Source organism: Zalophus californianus, chromosome 4 (assembly GCF_009762305.2).
Source record: "Zalophus californianus isolate mZalCal1 chromosome 4, mZalCal1.pri.v2, whole genome shotgun sequence".
NCBI lineage: Eukaryota > Metazoa > Chordata > Mammalia > Carnivora > Otariidae > Zalophus > Zalophus californianus.
The window spans coordinates 79,993,786-80,006,392 of record NC_045598.1 but is presented as its reverse complement, the minus strand read 5'-3'; the positions used below and the strand labels follow the sequence as shown (position 1 = coordinate 80,006,392).

At 35.8% G+C, this 12,607-nt stretch overlaps 1 protein-coding gene across 6 annotated transcripts in view; it reads right to left on the bottom strand.

The window, feature by feature from the left end:
* LOC113913860 (TLC domain-containing protein 4-like) overlaps window positions 1-12,607 on the bottom strand; it is a 103,378-nt gene that overhangs the window by 40,212 nt on the left and 50,559 nt on the right. For all 6 annotated transcript variants that reach the window (XM_027578257.2, XM_027578268.2, XM_027578247.2 and 3 more), the window contains 3 exons: window positions 7,600-7,765; window positions 3,191-3,280; window positions 1,192-1,250 (listed from right to left, as the gene is read on the bottom strand). In XM_027578257.2, the coding sequence (XP_027434058.2) occupies window positions 1,192-1,250; window positions 3,191-3,280; window positions 7,600-7,754 (304 nt within the window). In that variant the 5' untranslated portion in view covers window positions 7,755-7,765. The remainder of the gene's footprint in view (window positions 1-1,191; window positions 1,251-3,190; window positions 3,281-7,599; window positions 7,766-12,607) is intronic.

The following is a 12,607-nucleotide window of genomic DNA, read 5'->3' as shown; positions in this document are numbered from 1 at the left end:
CAATTTCTATGATAATGACCTTGTAATATTTTCCATAGAGAGAATAAAAAGAATTCACTTTTCATTCAGCTTGGTTTAGAAAAGTCGGTTTCAGTTCATTATTTGTATTTTTAAGTGCTTCAGAGTATTATATTATTTGGGGAAACCTTTATCAAGTTTCTTTCATACAAGACTTTCTGGGTGGTGCCTACTCTCTGAACGGACAAGGCTCATGAAGCGGTGCGAGAGGTGTACTATAAATTGTGTGTCATCCTTGTCAATGACAGCATTTTGTGTCAAACAAGCAAATTTTTTTCCAATGTGTTCACATGATTCAGTCTTCTTTTAATTGGGCCATCAAATAATCCAATCACCTATTCACTATTTTAATTCGAAATTTATCTCTTCCGCCTAATGAATTACTGTGTTTTGGTATAATTTAATCTTTTTGTTACAATTCACTTCTTGATGGCAGAAAATTTTCTATTGAGTCCATCACTCATCTTTATCACTTTTGTTTCATATCCCATTATTTTTATTTGGATTTTTCAGCTATTTATTAAGTTAAAAAATTATAAAATAGGGTTCCCTATATAAAATGACCAAATCAGGGGTCTGTTCTTTTTCTCTTGTCTTACAGAGACTGTCTAGAATGTCTTTTCAAAAAGTTTAAATGCTATATTCTCACTTAATTTCCCCCTTTGTCTCATAGTATAAAAGGCTATTCCAACCCCATCCTACAGGAGGAGAAATATGACAGAGGGAAACATGGAGTAGAAAGAGTCCATGATCTTAACTGATCATGGCTAAAACAATTTCCCTTTGTGAACTCTCCCCAAACAATACAAAACTGCAAGCACAGGTACACATTTCAAGGGCCCTTGCAAGTGAGAGACACCTGGATGCTTAAACTTCATTAGCTTTCCAGGAATTCCACCTGAGAGACGCTGTAGACCAAAAAATGGACCATTGCCAGTAAAAAATATCCAGGCCTAACTGAGGTCCCACTCTGCAGCTCTACTGTCAAAGAGAACCAGAGAGCCAACAGGAAAAATGTCTCATGTCCTACCATCACAGCAGATATTTTTTTCCTCTTATGGGTCCTACAAGTGACTTCTCAAATAAATAAACCAAAAGCATAGACTATGTATTCTTTGTAAAATCCCATGGGTAGTTTAAAAAGAAAGAGAGAGTGGCCAATATATCACATACCAGAAATGAGGTAGCCTGAAGCAATAGAGATATTCACTTTCACAAGCGATGAATCACCCCTATAAATATTTAAAAAAAAAAAAATTCCCTTTTTTTAGCACATGGTTATAGATGACAGCTACATTTTTTTTCTATTGAGAAATGTAATTAAAATGCTTTCTATAGATTCTTTAATGGTAAATTGTCATTTGTACCAGGCCCTGTGTTAGTTTGAAATACTTCTAACTGCACAAATAATCATAATTTCTTATATTAGCTAAAAGTTTTATATAAATAATTTTACCAAAAGATAACTTTTTATAAATGTGTTCTCATATGATTTGTTTGTGAAAGAATTCAAATGGATTTCCAGATGCTGGCTGGTTTTTGTTTGTTTTTGTTTTTTATTCCTTATTCTAAATCAGAGATTCAAATACTCAAGAAATCATCCAGCCTGCCCCTGATCTTGAGGCAATATACAGATCAGTATCACTTTACTGATGACTGGAGAGATCTGCCTATTGTCACACAATTGGAAAATGGTCACACAGGAGAGTTTAATCCTGCTGTTTTGACAGTTATATATATATATATCACGATCTTACAATTTGCCCTAATAATTATCTTTACTCCAAGAAACAAATACAAACTATCAGTCTTGTGTCTGGTTTATAATGTAAACTACTGCTGAAATGAACTCAAAATTAAACTGATAACAGCTAAACTGCAAATGGAAAGGTTTAGCAGAAGTCCGTCTTCTTTACAAATTCTGATCTGCAAATATGACCCAGGAAAATTGAACCTGGACTAAACTGCAGCATTAAAGAAAATGTAAAAAGATAAAAAATTATACTATGGGGCGCCTGGGTGGCTCAGTCGTTAAGCGTCTGCTTTCAGCTCGGGTCATGTTCCCAGGGTCCTGGGATCAAGCCCTGCATCGGGCTCCCTGCTCGGCAGGAAGCCTGCTTCTCCCTCTCCCACTCCCCCTGCTTGTGTTCCCTCTCTTGCTGTGTCTCTGTCAAATAAATAAAATCTTAAAAAAAAAAATTATACTATGTCAAAGTTTGATAAGGACAAAAATTGATCAGTGAATTAAATCTTCGTCATAAAATTTATCTCCCAAAAGCACTGGTTTTGTTGACAATCATTACTACAATAAAATTAGGAGAAAAAACTTAGAAACAGTTTAGGTAGATTACATAAAAACCTCATCATGGAATTAAATTCACTAAATTGATTCACTTTGAAAAATACCTTCCCAAAGAAAATTTATCAATACTGGTAGAATTCTGATGGGCATAATTCTGTACTTATTAAAATGATATTGCTGCAGTCAAAAATTAAATTGTCCCACATCCTCCAGAGCCCACATCTACTACATTTATGCAGTGCTTTCGCAAACATACCTCATCTCTCAAACTAAGCTGAACTAAGCCTTCCTGTATAATGCCAGGAAATACAGTTTGCAATATCTCTGCCACTGGAATGACATTTAAAATTTTCAAAGAGTCATCTTAGAAATTATCCTCTTATTGCTGAACATCGTTATTATCAGTATTTCAAATCTTCTCATGTGGTACTAACTTCCTCTTACATGGACATCTATAATCCTCATTTTTATCTTTGAGATCAAGTGATGGGTTAAACACAAGACTGAGTCTTAAGTAGATTATTATCCAACTTGACTATCCTATCTCAATAGTTAACTCATTTTTGCTCAGAACAGTGGTTACAACAAGTTGGTTTTACTCACTAACTCAACATAAATGTTTACATCATCATCATATTCTCCCTGTCTTGGATAACAACTGTGATACTAGTACAAAGTGGCCCTCATTATTTGTATTCAAATCTAAAATAAATCCTTTTATTGCACCTTGCTGAAATAAGTCTGAACACAAGCATTTTAATAAAACATATGCCATCAATATGTTCTCCATTTTAAAGTAAGAAATGTTCTTATTAATAATTAATATCAAAACATAAATCACATTGACTATACTGGAAAGAAACAGCTTACCAAAGTGGATCAGCCTTTGCAACCTCATCAAAAATCAAAATGTACAGGCCAAAAAGCCCAACCACCAAAGAATGGCATGTAGATCCTACCCTGAAATGAAACAAAATACATACAAAGATTTTAGATTCTTTGCAATAAACTGTAATTCTATCAAGACATTTAACATTTTGAAGAAGTTAAATCTGGAAGCATTTAAATATAGGAATGGAGTACATCTAAGAGTACTATACAAAATTGCTATTTAGAAATCCAAGGGCTATGAGTTTACTTTGGAACTAATAACAAGAAAGATGCCCGGGGCACCTGGGTGGCTCAGTTGGTTGGGCGACTGCCTTCAGCTTGGGTCATGATCCTGGAGTCCCGGGATCGAGTCCCGCATCGGGCTCCCTGCTCAGCAGGGAGTCTGCTTCTCCCTCTGACCCTCTCCCCTCTCGTGCTCTCTCTCTCAAATAAATAAATATATAAAATATTTTTTTAAAAATCTTTAAAAAGAAAGAAAGAAAGAAAGAAAGATGCCCAGGTCTACAATTTCTTGCTAGAAAACTGTGGAATCACTTATTGGTTAAAAATTCCAAAGCAGAGGTGCCTGGGGTGCTCATTCAATGCATCCAATTTGATCTCAGCTCAGGTCTTGATCTCAGGGTCATTGAGTTCAAGCCCCATGTTGCGCTCCACACTGGGCATGGAGCTTAGTTCAAAAAAAAAAAAAAAAAAAAGTTCAAAGCAGAAGCTTATCTGATGATGCAGTTAACAGAGTTCTGTACAGATAGATGGCAACTGGCAAGTCCACTGCCCAGCACCCTACTCCAAGCCCCATCCCTAACAGCATCACTGCAGCATTAGTTTTCTGCTCCAATCAGTGAGGAGTAACTTCCAAATCTACTGACCTTAACCAATTCTATACCCTTGAGTCAGAATTTGAATGGATCGTGAAATGAAAATGTATTGCCTTGGAGATTTCAGTGTTAAATGCACATTCACATGCACGCGACCCTCGATTCCTGTAACCAATCCATGAGAAAGCTAGAGCAGCTATTATTAGTCTCTTTTTATCATTATTATGAAACCACTTCTAAATAGAAAAATTGAGGACCATGAATTTATACAGAAAATCTATTTTTAAAAGAAATGCTCAAGTGAAAGCAAAATGTTCACGAGATCCAGGCTGAATTTTCTTTTATAGAAGAAATAAGGTTTAGATGAAAAACACCAGTTTCTATGAACATATCTTGCTAATAATTTAATGGATTCACCCAAAACCCAAGTTCTACGATATGCTACTTAAAGAAGTTTACATAGGATACAATATATTTATTCACTCAATGAAAAAGTTTATAAGAAACGAAGATTCTTTTCTCTTCATTAGAATAAAGGATAAAAGGAACGGCAAAATTTTCTTTAGAAATTAATAGGATGTAATAAATTTCTGTCTAAAATATGTCCCCAAATCTTTAACAGTGACATATATCAACCAATATGAAGCTTGATATTAGAAAATCTTATTGTAACTTGAAAAATCAATATGCTTGATCTAATAGATGAAGTGGGCCTAAATAGATATATCATGTTAAATCAAATCATATTTAAACGATCAAAGATCTTCACTAATTTAAAGGCACTGAAAAAGAATACTTTGCAATACCAAAGGAACATTTTGACGTGTGAATAGTTAACCCAATTTATCTGGTTTACAAGTCTGGAATTTTCAGGCCAAACATACCTATATTCCAAATATAGCTGTTTAAGGATGTACGTTCTTTTACGTCAAATAAGACACTCCATCTAAATACTCATGAAACCAGCCTTCTATTGCCATTCCAAAAGTCTATGAAAGCAGAAAGTACAACCTCTCACTAACTTGTTTTAGTGTTTAATAAACTTAATCAAAAAGCTTCCCCTTGGAAAAATGAGAACTTTTTGTTCCTGATACTCAGCCCTCAAATTCCCTTTGTGTTGAAATGTTACATGGTAAATGGGAAGAATTACAAGCCCTTAGCTGATGGAAATGGCATATAATTCATGACAGAAAAGTTAAATCTTATTTGGATCAGGAAAAGCAAATACCCTGTGCTTACATACTCTTCTGCATTAAAAGTCTATACTTTCAGAAACTTCTGTTTAGTAAACATTTCACAGTCTATTCTTTAAAATCAGACTCTTGCCAAAGCAGGGTATAGATTCCTCACTGTCTAAAATGAAACAGCAAGATGCTACCCAAAAGAAAATATTTTTTTTCAAAGAAGATTAAAAAGAAATGTTTGTGCTAATAAATAGACAGGGAGATAATGGAAATAATGACCGTTGTAGAACAGCAATTTAAAGTTACTGATTTAACCATTTGCAAGTAGTAGGGGTACTACCAATAGAAATTATATAGCCCAAACAGACAAGAGTTAAAAATCAGAGAAGCGGATTTTAAAATTAGGAGTATTTCAACACAATTGGACTTTCTATACCATAGGAAAACAAGTGGATATAAGAAAATGTTTTTTAATTATAAGATATAAATAATACCTGTAAGTATTTTTTTCTGAAAAAGCAACAATTAAGTACAGCAATTTATCACATTTAATTAAACTGTCATCTCTCAGGTGTGAATTTTTTGGTGAGTTGTTTTTCCTCCTGTCCTTTTTCTACTGTAGGACTTAGACCATGCATTGTTCAGAGACTCTTTCCTGATTATTAGTAAGAATTATGTGGGTTGTGTTGATCTGGGTGTTTCAAGACTGGAAGCTGGATTTCAAGACATATACATGTACTTTACTCAAAAAGCAGCCAATCTTTTTTCTTTCTTTACACTCTACCTCACAGCTTAAGTCTCATGTAAACCAAGCTGTAGTGGGAACAGGAGTAAATGTGAGAGAGAGACAGAGAGAACTCTATTTGAATAGGGTAATGAATCTTCTATAATCCCAGACTTTTTCCAATAGGAACTTGGTTTCCCAAATGGTGATTCTGTGCACCACAGAAAGGCAGTGATAAGACTGAATAATGCAAAGTATTTTTCAATTTCATTTCATTTCATTTTCATCGTTGCCTCTATCTCTGTACCGTCCCGATTTCTTTGGCTTGCTGCTCTCCAAGATTCAATTGCTCTTACCTACCCTAACCATGGTGAAAGGGAAACGAAAATAGTTCAAAATTTCCTCTCAGAAGATCTATCTCCCATCCCGCTCCTCGCCTCTTCTCTTTCCCTCTTCCACCCATCTTCATGTTAGAAAGGGTTTTTAAAAATAATGGCTAGTATCTTTTGTATCCCACTTGGGAACAACATCTTTGTACTATTTTAAGATAAAAAAAAAATCATACTTATTTTTCAAAACTACATGGAGAAATAATTCTCACTTTTTGGGTAAAAGGAGCTATAGCATGTATGAACCAGAAAAATTAATGTAAGGTGCAAGAGGAAACAATTGAAGTCATAAGCACAGTCTGAGTTACAAAAGTGGATGCCTACAAACCAGCCTGGCTCAAAGATAGGAGATTTCCCGTCAAATGTGACCATTCTCAAATAAATACTTAGACTTTGGCAGAAGTTAATTCTAAAAGGAAACTGCAATGAAAAATAATTATAGCAATTTGAGAGACCTGCTGAATTCATTGTATAGGTAGCGTTAACTTCAAGTAAGTAACAACAAAAAATATACCCATAGCTGCTCCAATTCACCAGTTTGCAAACACATGGTGACGTGTGGGCGAAAAGCTCTCCAGCACGTGCAGCGGTCATCAGAGTCATTTTGTGTTTGAAATGTTGTGAAAGGTTAACGAGTTGCACACACAAAAAATCTGTAAGCCAACTAATTAAAATTCCCATAGATTTCTATACCCTTATAGGTATTACTCATTTTACATTTTTTTTCTTTTGCTTTAAATAAAATCTAAAAAGCAATTTTTACTTTAACAAAAAAAATAGGTTCCAATGGGCTCTGAATTATAATGAAAAGTTCATTAAAAGAGAGCTACAGATGTGCTAACCATATACCACACTCTGGTATAGCATTTAACTGCCCTCAGTCTGGCTAAGCCAGCCAACACTATATATAGGCTACTCAGAGCCCCAGCTAACATTCACTTCTGTGATCACTTCCAGAGAGCACGTGTTTGTTATCATAAACGTTTCAGAGGAGAATGCAAAACAGGACTCTTCTGCAGTCAGCTGGAGTCTCCTTAACCTTCCCATGCTTCCCCAGAAAGTTCAATTCTTCCTAACATCTTTCAATAGAAGAATTTTTATAATTTTCTTGTATGAGATCTATCTACTTACTTTCCTTTTATTCGTAAGGTCAAATAAAAGATCTGACCTTAAATTCTGTTAGATCTTAAATGAAAGATTTTTGGGGGAATATTTTAAACAATTTTATTTCATAAAACTAACTTTTTAAAATCAGTTACATTTTCAGATGCTTTACCTTGAGTTCCATTCAATCTTCTTCTCAAAGCTGAGACTATTAAAACCTGGAGAAACTTTTGCTGAAAACCAGAAACTTATAAAGTAGAAAAGAAGCTGAAAGGTGAGAAAGCTGGTAAAAACAGTACTGAAGACCAGTTTGGTGTTGGTGTCCATATTTCTTCAACCTGTTAAGAAAAAACAATGGCTTTCAATTGCTCATAAGAAATCTAAATTAAAATTTTTTTTTATTTTAAGAATATATGCTTATATTTTTAGTAATTTATCTTGTTAGCACAAATATAAAAATACAAAGACACTAGTAGACTTTTAATTCTTCACCAGCTATTTGTCATGTATCTTGTATTTGTATTTAAAATAAAAAAGGGAAAAATTATCCTAAATATCTCACTGTTATCAATTTTAGAAGGCAAATTTAACAGCATGATTTTCAAAATTATCTGTCTTCGAGTTTAACATTAAGAGGGCATTTCAAGTACTATAACTGAAGGTATTCTTTTAGTAACATTTTTAATTAAACGTAGGAAAAATCACCTGATTTCTCTATGCCTCAACTTCCTCATCTATAAAATGAGTCCATTAGATCATTTCTAGAAACAATTAGGCCAAAATCATAATAAAACCAAGATTATCTACAATAGCACAACAAAAAAGACTACATTATAAAAACTAATTGTACAGTGAGACAAATGACATTTAAAACAAAATTAAAATCTTAATAAGAATAATACCATCTTAGAAAAGAACTATACCACTGTTGTTGCTTAAATTAGTATTTAACTTTTAAAAAGTATTCTGCAATCCCACACATCCTTGGACCAAAAAATCCTCCATGACCTTACCTCTAAAATAAAAGATTTTTATAAAAGAGCTTCAGGTTTTAAGGGTAGAGTTAGCAGAAAGAATAGTAATATGCATATATACACATTCAGAGTATGTTTTCCTATCACTGAACTAAACTTTATTTGGACCCTAAAAATCTTAGGAACATTCAGACCAAAAGAAAGACACTAAAGCATTTGCTCATATCCAGCAAATACAGCATTTCTAGAAGTGGCTCCATCTTTGATAGAGCTGACCCTCAAATGAAAAGGAAATGAATCAATACATATTTCCAGCTGCCTAATGTGAAGAAATAAAGTCCCCTACTGAAGCCAATTCACTAGAGAAAAGCCAAGTCATTGACTGCACTAGCAATAACCCCACGTCATTCCCTTCCAACCAGGACCTCGTAATAAGAATCAGGCTCCCACAGGGCCCCTTCTGACAGAACTCATGTGTCTGTAATGAGTTCTTTCCCCATTCTTTCTTTCTGGTGTGTGTGCTCAGTAAAAATATTGATACTACAATTCTTCTCCATGAGATTCCATTAACTTTATTGCTCATTTACTTTTTTTTAAATTCAACATGTGTTTTAGGGTATTAAAAATTTAATTTGTGATCTTTTAGCCTAAGTTTAATATTAACCAATACATAAAAGTTTTGTACATAAATTAAACATCATTATAATTCACTAAGTGAGATGTAAAAGGGAAAATGGTTTTCTAAGATTAAGGCAAATGGGGAACTGGAGGCCAGGTGGGCAGATAAATGAAGAAAATGAAACCAGTAACCAGAAAAGAGTGGAGAGTTTAATCTTCAGCATGAGGATGGTTTGTCCCGAAGGGTTCTGTATGTTCCCTGCTAGTCCTGGAGGGTGGCTGGACATGAGCTATTTATTTACTTTTGTTAAAATTCAACTATATAATGAGCATTTGTTTCATTAATGTTTGCTAAAGTTCTATTATAAAACACAGTAGGTATCACACAACATTATCCATTTTATGAACTGTTAACTAGTACATTAACAAAGAAGCACTCAAACAACTCACCATTAAGAAATTCCTCATTCCTACTGGAAGAACAAACATTATTAAAATGGCTGCACTACCCAAAGCAATCTACCCATTTAATGCAATCCCTATCAAAACACCACCAGCATTTTTCACTGAGCTAGAACAAACAATCCTAAAATTTGTTTGGAACCACAAAAGACCCCAAATAGCCAGAGGAATGTTGAAAAAAGAAAAGTAAAGCTGGAGGCGGCATCACGATTCTGGACTTCAAGTTCTATTACAAAGCTGTAATCATTAAGACAGTATGATACTGGCACAAAAACAGACACATACACCAATGGAACAGAATAGAAAACCAAGAAATGGACCCACAACTATATGGTCAACTAATCTTCAACAAAGCTGGAAAGAATAGCCAATGGAAAAAGGATAGTCTCTTCAACAAATGGTGTTGGGAATACTGGACCACTTTCTTACACCATAGACAAAAGTAAATTCAAAATGGAGAAAAGACCTAAACGTGAGACAGGAAACCATCAAAATCCTAGAGGAGAACACAGGCAGCAACCTCTTGGATTTGGCTAGCAACTTCTTACTAGACACATGACCAGAAGCAAGGGAAACAAAAGCAATAATGAACTACTGGGACTTCATCAAGATAAAAAGCTTCTGCACAATGAAAGAAACAATCAACAAAACTAAAAGGCAGCCTAGGAACGGGAGAAGATACTTGCAAATGACATATCAGATAAAGGGCTAGTATCCAAAATCCATAAAGAACTTATCAAACTCAACACCCCAAAAACAAATCATCCAGTTAAGAAATGGGCAGAAGACATGAATAGACATTTTTCCAAAGAAGACACAGATGGCTAACAGACACATGAAAAGATGCTCAACATCACTCGGCATTAGGGAAATACAAATCAAAACCATGATGAGGTATCACCTCATCCCTATCAGAATGGCTAAAATTAACAACACAGGAAACAAGAGATGTTGGTGAGGATGCAGAGAAAGGGGAACCCTCTTACACTATTGGTGGGAATACAGACTGGTGCAGCCACTCTGGAAAATAGTATGGAGGTTCCTCAAAAAACTAAAAATAGAATTACCCTACGACCCAGCAATTACACTACTGAGTTTTTACCCAAACAACGGATACTGATTCAAAGGGGCACATGCTCCGATGTTTATAGCAGCATTATCAACAATAGCCAAATTATGGAAGAGTCCAAATGTCCATCGACTGATGAATGGATAAAGAGGTGGTATAGACATACACACACACACACACACAATGGAATATCACTCAGGCATCAAAAGAATGAAATCTTGCCATCTGCAACGAGCTGGATGGAGCTAGAGCGTATTATGCTAAGCAAAATAAGTCAGTCAGAGAAAGACAAATACCATACGATTTCACTAATATATGGAATTTAGGAAACAAAACAGATGAACACATGGGAAGGCGGAAAAAAGAGAAAGGGAAGCAAACCATAAGAAACTTTTTTTTTTAAGATTTTATTTATCTGAGGGCGCCTGGGTGGCTCAGTTGGTTAAGCGACTGCCTTCGGCTCAGGTCATGATCCTGGAGTCCTGGGATCGAGTCCCACATCGGGCTCCCTGCTCAGCGGGGAGTCTGCTTCTCCCTCTGACCCTCTTCCCTCTTGTGCTATCTCTCATTCTCTCTCAAAAAAATAAATAAAATCTTTAAAAAAAAAAAGATTTTATTTATCTGAGAGAGAGGGAGAAGGGGAGAGAAACAGAGAGAGCGCGTGCACAAGCAGGGGGGAGGGGCGAAGGGAGAGGGAGATGCCAAGCTCAATGTGGAGTTCGATCCCAGAACCCTGAGATGATGACCTGAGCCGAAGGCAGATGCTTAACCAACTGAGCCACCCAGGCGCCCCAGCATAAGAGACTCAACGACAGAGAAAAAACTCTGGGTTGATGGAGGGATGGGGGTAGGAAATTACTAAATGGGTGATGGGTATTAAGGAGGGAACTTGTGATGAGCACTGGGTGTTACACGTAAGGGATGAAACACTAAATTCTACTCCTGAAACCAATATTACACTATATGTTAACTAACTAGAATTTAAATAACAATTTGGAAGAAAAAAAGAAGAAATTCCTCATTCCTAAAAAAGCTAGTTTTTAAGTCTTTGTTATACTGGTTATTTTATATTTTTAATAGATATACTTTCACTTCACTGGGGTCTTTGGGGTACATGTTTGAGTCTCCCTTTGCAAAAATGTTTCATTTAAAACTAAAGAACTCCATATAGTGGAGTTGTGGCTTCTATTAAAGGCTCAACAGACAGAATCTAATTAAATTGTTCTACTCCCAGCTTTGCTTCTTATTAAGCAGCTGCTTGCTTCATCAGTCATGCCAAATCAAGAACAAATCCAGTGATTTTTTTTTTATATGTATTTCCCCAGAAAACCAAGGCTTCTGGTAGAAAGCAAGTGCTCCTCTTCACTGAATCAGGCAAGAAAAGGGGAAAATGGATAAAAACCAAACAATGCTCATTACTGACATAGATTAAGAACCTTGGTGAGTTAGGTGACTATTAAGTACAAGAATACACAGTAAAGAGAGAATAGTATCATGGCTTGGTTCATGCACCTCTACATGTGGCTGGGATACTACCCTAGGAAGGAACAGCCAGAACAGAAGTGGGAAATACTTCTGTGGCAATTTACAAGGGGAGTGGCTGGACATGAACTTCACAATGTAATTAGCCCATCTTGACTCACACCAAAGAAACTCTTCCAGTGGCCTCCTGAATACAAACGATATGTGAATGTTTTCTCCCAAGACAGTTTCCATAAACTTTAATTCAAGCAGGTTTCTTAGAGGAAAAACATGAAAAGGTCTGAAGTACACCTCTCCACCATTAACTTATAATAACCTTTCTCCGGCAGGACTCCCAGAGGCAGGGCCACCGGAAACAGCACAGCCAGGATGACTCAGCCCTCACTTCAGTCAACAGTTCATCCGACATCTGTCACATGTCCACCAGACAGGCCCTGGGCCAGAACTCAGAATACAAAATGGGGAACATGCTTATAGGCCAGGAGGGAAGCAAAGAAACCGATCACCACCACACAGAGTGCCAAGCTCAGGGTGCTAAGGGGGTATTCCCTATTTTCAGTGAAATAAATGCCCAG